A 12,870-nucleotide genomic window follows, 5' to 3' on the forward strand; every position below is an offset into this window, starting at 1 on the left:
ACAATAAATCAGACACACACAGATACCTGTAGGCACACATACATGTATACAACGTTTTGGTGAATGCAAGATTTAATGATCATCTATGCAATGAACCAAACATTTTACTAGAGCTTTTAGATTTAGAGGAGTCATTTAAGTAAAATCATCTGTAAGTGGCAACAAAGTCACATTTTCTTGGAGAGTTAATTTCTGGCCTACCAACTTCATGCATAGGCCTGCTGTAAAGCAAGGTATTTCCGCGGCGTGAAATTTTTGCAAATAGTTGGAGCCAACAGCATGAAATTTCTGTGAATCGTCGCTGGCATTCAACGTATATAACGTGGACAAGAACATTACACATGCATTTCAATTTCGCAAATCTTGGCTCTCGTGAAACTTGTGAAAAACTTGCGCACTCGTGAATAAGTTGTATTTTTATCAAACTATACTGTAGATAAGCATAGAAGATAAAAAAAATTCCCATTCCAGTGTTTCAAATGCAGCTTTGATATGTTTTAAAGAAAATGTTCATATGGTATGTGGAAATGATGGCTCATAGAAAATTGGGTCAAAATTTCTATGATTTTCTGTGCTACTATTCATGATACAGAAACAGTCAAGTTTGTGCTGCTATTTCCAATAATCATAAGTTTCAGATTTAATTACATGCAAATAAAAGTATTTCGTACTAAATATTAAAAAAAAAATCCCACTGAAAATGAAGAATACCAGTACCTGAAGTAGCTAGTTTCGCAAAAGCGTATTGCATGTTACTCTTGATGCCCAACCTATTTTTAGTAAAGTGTACAGTACATGTAACAAACATTACACCATAGGGTTACAGATGAGACAGAGAACTGAAGCTTCTTGTTATGAAGAACTCTATGCATATAATGACAACACACACACACCCTTTTTTTCAATAATCTTTATTTAATGACATTCAACTAAATGCAAATATAATATTATATTATTACACACACACACATACACACAAAGAAGCCTAAATGAAACATTTGGCAATGCTCCTTGTTACTGACATTAATATAATGTGTATGTGTGTGTGTGTCCACAGTAACATGTGCTAGAGCTTGATTTTTGATCAGAAATTCTATCTCTACTCACTTTTACTGCATCCTCAAATTCTGTAATGTGTGTTTAATACAGGGATGTGACAGACATGAATTATTCTCAAATTCAACAGTTTAAGCAAAATTTCTAGAGAGAAAATCAACATACCTGACTTAATTAAAACATGAAAAAGAAACCCTTCGTGGCTTTATGTATTTGTACCTTGCATTATGGTTGTTACAGTGGACACCAAGCACAACCTACATAAACTACCAGTCAGAAGCATGCTAGATGAAAATTTGTGTAATCTGTTTGTGTAATCTAATCTGAGATTGTGAATGCTTGCAAAAAGTCTTGAGATTAGGAGTTTGTATGTAATTTGTTCCTCCCACACAAGCTCCCTGATAGACCTAGTGAATACTTTTTTTTTTAATGCATTTTGATGGCTTTCATAACAAAGTTGATATTTCAGAACACAGCTATCACACTTCAATTCATCAGAACTGTTAAAATGACTCGTATTTTTAATCTTTGTGATCTCTGCCTCCAAAAAAAATGTTTGATGTACATGTATTACTGTAAAATGAGGAATGTTCGCATGCATTTTAATTTCGCGAATTTCGCGAAATTAAAATGCATGTGAAAGTTCTTGTCTACACTACAGTGTATATGCATTGAATGCCAGTGGCAATTCGCGAAAATTTCATGCCATGAAAAAGGCCATCGGCTCCAATTTGGGAAAATTTATTGCCGCCAATATGACATGTTTTACAGTATTCAAATTGGAATACGAAACGTCAGTGATTATTCTTTGTCAATCATAAGCTTGTAAAACATTATGAATAAAATGGCAAGTGGTCTCTTTGCGGGTATAGTACAAGATTCACAAAAGAAGCAAAGACTGGGTTTTCTTTCAAATTTCAGATATACTTGTGATTTTATTAACTTTTGGAACACCATACCATTGTAAGCAATTTACAATGCATCACTCAAATAAATACACAGTCAATGAAATCAAAACGTTTAATGACCCTATGACCATTTACTTCTTTGCATTAAAGTTTCTTCAACACCGGTCTGCAATGGGTGCATTTCCAAGACAAGTGTTGGCATTTTAATGCTATTTCCATCCACAACATGCACAGCTATTTGAGAAGCCAGACAGGCTGTTAAGACACATCTCCCTAAGACTTCCACAGGTACCCTCAAATCTCCTGAGGCTACATACATTGTAGTACAGTCCATGTAGTTCATACTACATGTATTGCTTCTGTTAATTTTTATGGGCCATACATGTACATGACTGACTGTCTTCATGGGAAGTGTTGTCATTTACGACAGAGAGATAACTTTAAGATAACTCTGTCATGCTGTGAGCTGGATGCACTGAAAAGCATCCTACATACCGGTGTTTTAACAACAATATCATGGTATGCCAAATATTAACTAAGTCTACTTTGACATACCCTGATTGCACCATAACAAAACACTGAATAGCTTTAATAGTACATTGTATCATTACTGACACAAAACACATCACTCATGGTGATCCATGCATTTACAGTAACAGGCAGATGATATTACCTTGTGCTACAGGAGTAACCAAAATGTTGAGGGGATGGGGATCCCAATTATTCCATTAATTTACTCTTTATGTTTTGCAGTTATGACATATATTGTTTACAGATAGTGAAACACTAAGCCATGAACGTTGTGTGCAATTATTTGCAATCCTTTGCACTTGGGAAAAAAAAATGCCTGCCCTACCATTAACATCAAGTCCACAAGTTAAAAACAAACAAATTTCAAATATACTGACCTTCATGCCACTTCCAAAGTACAGCAAATCACATACACACAATGTATTGGACATCAGCAGATAAATTGGGGTAAATAATCGAGTTGGTACCTGCTGATTTCACAATTGAACTAACAAAATCCATAAAACCTTATTGCCCCTAAATATGTCAAAGCTTAACACATCCAAATTATCTCAGAGCAGTAAACCTGAAGTCCTTGAAATGGTATTACGTAATCTCTGTCAATTTTATTTAGTCTACTACTATGTTAGGGCAACAAGCAAAAGTTCACATTGTACCACCATTAAACCAAGTAGCTCTTGGACAAAGACATAATTTGAAGAGAGTACACAGACTATTTGATGATGACCTGGTTGGGCAGCAATACCTGTATAAAAGTTTTACTTCACTAGACCAGTTCAGCAGCAGTGTGCAGTAGACAGTTACATGTATGTCTTTGCCTTCTCATGTAATTACTATGTTCCACCCACAATATGTCCCTTAATTTTGGCTCAAATAAAGATCACGATCACGGTTGCAACAAAATTCCAGTTACAAGTAAAAAAATCAGGCCGCAACATTATCCACTCTATGCATTTTTATTGTTTATTTGTTCGGTTATAATGAAATTTCGATATAACGAAAGAAAACTGCTGGTCCCGAGGACTTCATTATAATGGGAGTCCACTGTAATTAACCCTCTTAAAACCACAGAAATATGTATTTTCCAATTAGTTTCTATATTTCCGATGACTGAACTAAAATTCTGTGACCTTTAATTACCCTGACCTTTCACCCATTAGTTCATGCAAATATACATCTAGTTATTTCCATCCCATGTACACTGAACTATACAACCATATGAATCACATGATATAATCACAACAATGAGATCTGGGGCAGACAGATGGCAATCCCTCAAACAATGCCCCTAGCACCCTTAAGCCCCAGTTGCATAAATGTAGACATGCCGGATCACCCTGGATCTGATCCGGGGTGATCCGGGGAGAGATCCGCGTTGACGTCTTGGACATCCTTGGACATACGGGAGCCCAACATGGCAACTTTTGGAGGTCAAAAACATCAGGCATCATCCGGGGACTGCCGTGTTGGCAGAGCAATCCAGGATGGTCCGTGTGGCCGCCGCGTAGCTGCCGTGTTGGTCCGTGTAAGCGCCATGTAGATGCCATGTAGATGCTGTGCTGTTCCGGCCTTATCCGTGTAGCTGCCATGTTGATACCATTTGTATAGTCATAAATGCTTGTTGACGCTCCACCCAGGGTGAAACTATCCCAAACTCCCTGGATCATCGTGTGGATCCTTGAGGATCCGTGTTTATATGTGACTGGGGCTTAAATGGAAATAATACAAATTTTACAAATGCGCTGTCATTCTCAAAGGACTTGTAGGCACTTGCATTGATTGCAAACACCAGCACTAAACCTTAATGTGTTATATTCATGATAGAACTACAGGTACATTGACTGCAACACAGTTAACATCAATAGCAAAATTGGCAATCTCATAACTTGGTGAAAAGGTCTGTAGCATCATGAATATATCATGCATATATATGTACCTACTATACTTTCAATATCACCTCGTTGATCACAGCAGCATATTCACAGGTAAACATTTTGTTGATACATATAGACAACTGGTGGAAGAGGGAATATACAGAATATTCCGTTAAGCGGTTCAAAAGGAAGGTCACAAGTCCTGTAATGAAGTCAAGGGACTTATTACGGTACCTCTCTGAAATAGCATTTTATACTCTGAGGTTATCATGTTGTTCATTCCAGGTAATAAAAGTAAAAAACTGTTACACTATAATATCATGGGTTAGTAAATGCACTTTGGGAATGCTTACCTTCAACTTAAATTTTCTGTAGAAGCCAGTTTCGCAGCACCATGCATACCGTAATTTTTTGTGTCTGATGCATGCAGTACCAACTCTATTACATGTTGCTCCTTTAATTAAGTAACATTTTACTATGCAATCCAAATGATTTGGTCACACAGTTTTTAGGACTGTGTAGAATACAAAAACAAACATACTGTATATATATGTATATATATATATATATATATATATATATATATATATATATATATATATATATATATATATATATATATCTACTATATGTAAATTGCACTTAAACTTTCATTGTTGTATCTCTTGATATCGTTTCACACAAATACTTCAAATGTTCTGCCCACAGGCAAACATTACACATACTTCACATGTGATCTCATTTCTCCAATTTCTGGCATGTATTGACTAACCCACATGATATCAAACAATGAAACAAAAAATCTTTGGAGTGAGGCAGTTGCATGATGACAAACATGTACACGAATTAATGGGATACAAATCTTGAGATTTGCATTGTGATTGCAATCTCAAGATTTTTGCACGTGTGGACATGAAAAATCCCCACAAAACAGCATGATCAGCATCGCGTTGCTAATCCCAAGAAATCTAGCTGATATTTTTAAATTAGCATGCTATTTGCCCCATGGTGACGGTGTGAACGCTGGACCAAATTATCTTGAGATTTTATATCCCATCAATCAAAGCCCACATCACACCACTGTGAGGCACGAGAACAATTCGATTTATCTATTTATCAATCGACAATTAAAGAGCTATTTCTGTCTGAGTTGCTTGCAAAATAATCTCAAGATCTGGGGCATGATTGCTATCTTGCTATTTCTGAGATTGTGAATGCTTGCAAAAAGTCTTGAGATTAGGAGTGCGATCATCATCCCACTATTTTGTATGTCTGAATGTGGCTAATGTTGTTTATTTAAATGTAAATATGCCACATTCACTGTATGGGTTGTGTTGGATATGCAAAAAAAAAATAGCATCATCATGCTGGCTTGGAGTAATATGCCACATAACATGGTAAGTGAATATATTTTATGGTATCTCTATATAGGATGGTTGACAAGTTGTTTCTCACTTCTTTTTTTCCCTCAATGTGAAGTGTTGTTAATTCATTTGCATTGCACTCTGCCTCTTTGAATATTAACAAACCATTAGACTATCGGTAAACTAGAAATGTCGCTTTGGTAACTACTATTGCCTCTCCTACATCGCTTTATTCTCCCAATAGGTCTAGAGCACTTACAGCTTGTCAATGTGAGACAACAGTTTCACATGATTGGCAAATAGTCACCATCTAGTAACATACACTCAAATTTTCATTGTATCATACTTCCAGCCATTTTCAAAATATGGGAAAAAATAGTGTAAATTTAGTATTTTCACTTGACCTTTGACCCCACGGAACAAATTTTCCCCTACAGAATCATAGCACAGAAATGCATGTATGCAACAAGTTTAATCAAGTGTATACTGAGTCATATTCAAGGTATAGAGAAAATAGTGTAATTTCAGCATTAAATAGTGTTTATTTACAGCATTTTAACCCGACTTCTGACCCATGACCTTACGACCCAATGTCAGGCAATACATGCACACATATATATACTTAGTTTCTACTTTCATGAAGTTACTTTGAGCAATTTCCAAGATATGGAGGAAAGGAGTGAAATTTAAGTATTTTCTCTTGACCTTACACCCCAAGGCTAAAAATATCCCTAGACAATCTTAATCTGGTAATACATATACTGTATACATTAAAGTTTCATGAAAATATCTTTAGGCATTGCAGAGATATGAGGGGAAATGGTGACATTATACAATTTGACCTTAACCTATGACCTTTAACCTTGTGTTTGGCCTGAAGTTGATGAGCACAGCTTCGTCCACTCACACATTTATATGCCTAGTTTCATTTGAATACCTCAAACAGTGTCCACAAAATCAATTACGGACAGAAGGACAACCCAAAAACATAATACCTCTGGTGACACTTTGTGGGAGGCATCAAAATGGAGCAAGTGTAAAGAAACCGAGTCTCCAATGCCATCTACTGGAAGTATATGTTTGCTTCATATGAACATACAATTTTGAAGGCTGATGGTCAAGTGAAAACCTGACATTATCAATTTGTCTTTTAATCAAAATATAATATGCCATTGCACAGTGTAACATTGCTATCATCATGTAGAAAAACAAAATCAATGCATGTGAATCTGATTTTCTCTCAAACTCTATCATGAGAACACCTACTCAGCTCAACATCCCCCCCCCCCCCATGGCTATCCCCTACCATATGGCTTTCCAGATGCAACATTACTTTGCACTCAAACATAATTTATCACAGTCTCCCTTGACGAGTTGATATGTTAACATACAATATGTGGCAATATTTGTCATGGTAATATTTTCTATCAGAACAAACTTAAATATCTACAGATGTTTCTATTAGTCAATTGCAGTATGCTGAATGAAAAAGTGAGTTTGACATTACCAACAAAAAGAAACACTTGAGACATGCAACAAAGACAATGAATGTGTTGTTATTAGGAAGTAAGAAATATATTCGCCATGATCAAGGCACAATCTACTCTCAAAAGAATGTTTACGATTACTGATGGAATAAAAGCAAAATTTGAGTACATCAATAAAACTTGGACAAAAAATGCAATGTAGCAATGGGTTAAATCATCTATTCTGGCCTCTCTGCAAAATGACATATAAACACCATATTCAAGGGGACATAACTGTAATTCATCTAATTTGCTAAAATTTCAGAGCTGCTGCTCTTTTTTCATTCTTATACCTTTTTTTTTTTCTACCATTGTTTGTTTTTTTTTGCACTTTGACATTTTAACAATGTGAGTATAAAATGAGAACTCAGCACAGTGGTGAATTGTAACAGCTCAGATGAAGAAACTGTGCTGATTTTACCAATGACCTAAGCCATGTTCCTCTATGCTTGTGTCAAGGTCAAGAAGACTGGCTATACCGTGGCTGTCAATGCCAGAGCCGACATTGTCAACAACAGCTCTCGGCCTTAATATGTTATCACCATTTGTTTTGTCTTCACGGGAAATTGTCCTGTTGACAGAGCTAGATTGGCTGGCAGCACCCTCCGACCTGCATTCAGAGTTCTGTGAGAAGTGGTCAAATTCTGGGCATGAAGAAGTGAGAGTCTTGAAACTGTCAGGTAAACTTTTATTTTGTCCAAGATGTGTTGGGGCACTTGACATAGACTGAACAGGCTCAAAGGGAGAAGTCTCGCTGAATTTAATGGATGGACCACTTGCACCATGCCCTTTAGTAGTATTTGGGTTGACATCAGTCTGAGGTCTACTGTCAGAGTTGTTGCCATTTCCTTCATGGCTGGAATCCCATAGATGTGAATGCAACCCTTTTGAATATGTTTCCCCTGCACTCTGTGGCTTTTCACCATTTGTCTCTGTTGGATTGGGAAAAGACTTTGGATGGACTGATGATGACCAGCTTTCGCTACCAACAGGAGTCTGGTATTCTGATAAGTTATTTCCATGGGCCTTCTTTCGTGACCTGCTACCGCGAGAGTCGGTGCTGTCTTGGCGGTCAAGCTGCTTCCTGGGACTACTGGAATTACTCCTGGATAATCTAGAGCTCGCTGAGGAATCTTCAATCTGTCCACCATGTGACTGTGACTTACGGCATTCACTGATGCATTTGGTGAGTTGAAGGATGTGGGCCTCCTGTCGCTGATTAACTTTCTTCAGTGAGTGGTACTTAGCTTCAAGTGCCTGCAAAATTACACAGTGAAAAAAGATTTAGTAATGAGACAATGTCAAGAACAAGGCCATGATTTGAAACATCTTCAAAATTTGGTCTCTAAGTTAGAATGTGCTTTGGGGAACTATTTACTTTAAATCATACCATGATTTTTAGAAATAGTAGAACTAAGTTCAAGTTTTTCTAACAAGCTTAAGCTGCACGTAATGATATTGAACTATTGGTACAAAGCAAAATGATGCTTACTGCTTATTTCTGCAAAAGAGGAAAAAGTCAAAAGATTTGAAATTTTCAATTTGGAAAAACCCCATTTCAATCGGTATAGTGTATTCTTTAAAGGGGAATACTGAAGATATTATATTATATATGAAGTCAAAGAGTGGGACAAATAGAACAATTTGCCGTTTACATCGTTTAAAATGGCCTTTTTGAAGTGGAGTTAGAGGATATTGGAGATTTACACCTGTCACCCCCTGAAATCTAGATCACAGTGTAAATTTCAAGGCTTTGCCGACGACGTCATCGGGTGAAGGGAATCGCGCAAGCAAGGTCTCGAGCGGTGCACGCGCGCATAATGCATGCCTTGTATTATACAAGTTGTTGTATATACCCGGTATTTGCATATATAAAAGGAAGTTTTGAAAGTTTGTTTTTCGATAATGACATCGTACGTTAAGGTCAGTGATGAACAGGATGATTTGTTGATGGAATTTGAATGTGGAAGCGATGGTGAACCGAGTGATACAACTGACACTAGTGATGATAGCGATGATGAAACTAGCGATGATGACCCTGGCCTGGTGAAGTTGGAGAAATAGATATTGATGACGAGCCACACGGTGGGGCGCCGGAGGGAGACGCTGCGGGCGAGCTGGGGGGGGGGGGGGGGAAGGCCCAGGGCAGGCCGGTTGAAGCGGACGGACTTCCTGGAGATTGGCAGTACGAGCCCTTGCCACACGGCAGGCCAAGGGACAATGTTGGTGACGCAGGACCAATGCCAGATAGACTTCAAAATTTAGATTGGTCAGATTTGTTTTTATTCTGAACTGAAAATGAACCGAGCTTAGTGCTGACTTGAACTCGTACTTCAGAGCAGTAATAGGCCTAACAATGTTAAATGAGTCATGGAATAATCGACGTCTTTCACGATACACCACAACAGTAACTTTACACATTCGTACCGAGCAAACTAAGAGAAAATCGGCAAATGAGGCACAAATTTGGTATTGTACTGTGCAGTAAAAAGTCTAAAATGAACATTTCGAACAATTTTCACAATAAAATCTTCTTCTAAATCTGAGGTGAATGAAGGTGAGTTTCTTAGCGTTTCTATATTTTTGTGTCGCATTTTTTGCGATTTCGGCCCTTAACAACGCTCTGTAGATCATGATATAGGATACTAGTAGTATCATATCTTATTACATCACACTCACTCCGTACTCCCGGTCACAGCTCATCAGCATTCTATCTAGGAACCCTCACAAATTCGATGCCCGATGCATTCATTACTTCACTGAGTCCATCCAAGTTCTATCACTATCAATGATGAAAACCGCAGTGCTCTGTAGTATCGTTTATTTTATCACCAGATAGGCCGGCCGGCCTCTACTCGAGACTTCGATTTAGCCGACGCCCACTCATTGCGTAGTATCTAGTACAGTATTTTAATAGCGATGCACATACATCGAATATTTCGCGAGGTTTTTATTCTCGCAAATTTCGCAAACCTTGTGCAATTTGCGAATTTAAAAACACACGAAAATATTAACTCTTTCTGTATATATTTCCCCCTCCAGTAGTGTACTCCGCAACCGCGAATTTAAGCACTCGCGAAATTATTGGCAAGTCCCGATTCGCGAAAAAATAGACTCGCTAAATATATGGCGTACACAGCTGTAGTGGTACCAAGGAGCTTCAGCTCCTCCTTGGTAGTACGTACCAGAGGTACGAAGCCCAGGCTTCTGTGTTCTTTGATTCACGTAGGCTACTGCACTGCGACATAGGCGGCCGGTGATGGGCACATGCATGTGACTGATCGATTACGAAGCACCCACTACAGGCACTAGGCCTGACAACTTCTGTATTCGTGGCCTAAATAAGGCGTGACAGATTTAATTTCACGAGCGTTCGGCCGCATGGGGAACGCTCGCGTTCCTCCTTTTGTTAGGGGACGCCCCTATTCCTCCTGCGTGCAGAATGGGGGGCTTAATCCCTCTATTCATCAGCCTAATGAGGGCGTTCCTTGGACGCAACAGAACGGACTTGCTCACAAGTCGCATTCATGGCGTTCCTTTCCGCTTTAGGAACGCAAGGATTATCCCAACCACGTGCCTTCCGCGCACGGCTTCACCTATGAAAAGAACAATTTGCGCCGGCAAGTGCACAATTTACGGTGGACGCCAGAATTCCACATCGTTCTTGCCAGTTAAAAATAAATCGCGTGGCAAAAAACAGGGTGAGAGAAATCGCGCACTTCAGACAGTTTACAAACGATTGCGACTCCACATGCATTTTTAATCGTCAAGTACAGTTGCCTACGCTACGGAGTAACATTGCACCAGTTCGCAAAATTCTCTCGACTCGCAGTTTCCAAGCGTCATGAACAGGGCTGGTATTCCAAAAGTTTTGCCAAAGTTTTGCGATTATTCACAAGCAATGATTCACAAGCGAGAAGTTGCATTCTGGTTTACTTTTCGATGACATTAGTCAAGGCTCGACACTTACGGTGGCCCGGTGGCTCGGGGCCACCAAAAACGCACGTCGGGCCACCAAAATTTCAGAAATGAAGATTTTGGTGACCCGATCGGGCCACTAAAAAAGTCGGATGTTTGCCTTTACTTTCGAAAATGAACAGCGGTAACAATCGGCTCCGTAAGATGCTAAAATAAATGTCATATGTTTGCTCTTAATTTTGGAAATGAATAACGGTAATATTCGACTCCGTATGATACTAAAATAAATGTCGGATGTTTGCTTATACTTTTGGAAATGAATAACGGTAATATTCGACTCCGTATGATACTAAAATAAATGTCGGATGTTTGCTTATACTTTTGGAAATGAATAACGGTAAGAGTCAGCTCCGTACGGTGCTTAGATTAATGTCAGATAATATTGATTTTGCATTCGGAAATGAATTAAGGATAACATTCGGCTCCGGAAGATGCTGAAATAAATGTCGAATGTTTGCTTTGACGTTCGGAAATGAATAATAATAATATTCAACTCCGTATGATGATAAAATAAATGTCTGATGTTTGCTTTTATGTTCGAAAATAAATAGCAATAACATTCAGCTCCGGAAGATGCTAAAATAAATGTCGAATGTTTCCTCTGACGTTCGGAAATGAATCAGAGTGATATTCAATTCCATACGGTGATTAAATAAATGTCGGATATTTGCTTTACTTTCGAAAGTAAATAGCAATAACATTCAGAAGATGCCAGAATAAATGTCAGATGATTGCTTTTACTTTTGGAAGTGAATAGCAGTAACATTCTGCTCCATGCCATGCTTAAATAAATGTCGGATATTTGTTATTCCACACTGCTCGATTAAAAAAAAAAAAAAAAAAAAAAAAAAAAAAAACTGTTACGATTCGCTATTTTGATATGCTGAAGGTTCGCTTTTCTTATAAGTTTCGAAATTTCGGACGTTATATAGCTGATTCGAAAACGAAGTTTCTTACCACGAATATGATAATTCCTTTACAGATAAACGACCCACCTTTTTTCCATTTTCGGATGAATGAACCATCTGAATATTTTTTTTTTTTTTCCGGAATGATGAATATCGTGCAAAGAAGTAAACGATGTCACGTTCAGAAATAAACCCATATTCCCGTCACAGGAAAAGATTCGGCGTTTTTAATTTTCTTTTAGCCAAAAATGATATAAGTTTCGTACCATGCACGTAATTCATTCTCACATTTACGAACCTTCGGAATAATGCCACAAATGGTATTAACGAGCCCTAATACAATTTTGGATTAACAAATTTATTAGTTAAGGCATATCAAATTTGCGTGTTTTGCGGGTTCTGCAAAAAGAACCATCGGATTTACGAACCTTATTCTTCTTTCGGAATAATGAACATAAGGCAAAGGAAATAACGATGCCATAATAAGAATTCAACGTATTTTCTTGCCTCAAAGATTTTCAATACTTATTTTCCGAACTACTAACCCCCAATGTCAGACTAAAAATCCGAAAATTGAATAAGCTTTGCTTTCTGATGTTTTGTTAATCCCAGAAATTAAAAGGAACAAGTTGTGTTATTCGTTTTCAGAGTAACGTAATTAATTTCATATCCCGATAAATGCACCTTTAGAATCACAAAATTCGTGCGGTTTCGGATTAATGAAT

General features: G+C 37.8%; 1 protein-coding gene across 1 annotated transcript in view; it reads right to left on the reverse strand.

The window, feature by feature from the left end:
• Positions 1–5,017: 5,017 nt before the first annotated feature.
• Positions 5,018–12,870, reverse strand: part of LOC140240733 (hamartin-like) — a 63,807-nt gene continuing 55,954 nt past the window's right edge. Inside the window, exon 18 of the mRNA XM_072320497.1 lies at positions 5,018–8,516. Within this exon, the coding sequence (XP_072176598.1) occupies positions 7,677–8,516 (840 nt within the window). The 3' untranslated portion in view covers positions 5,018–7,676. The remainder of the gene's footprint in view (positions 8,517–12,870) is intronic.

Source organism: Diadema setosum, chromosome 17 (genome assembly GCF_964275005.1).
Source record: "Diadema setosum chromosome 17, eeDiaSeto1, whole genome shotgun sequence".
Taxonomy (NCBI): Eukaryota; Metazoa; Echinodermata; class Echinoidea; order Diadematoida; family Diadematidae; genus Diadema; species Diadema setosum.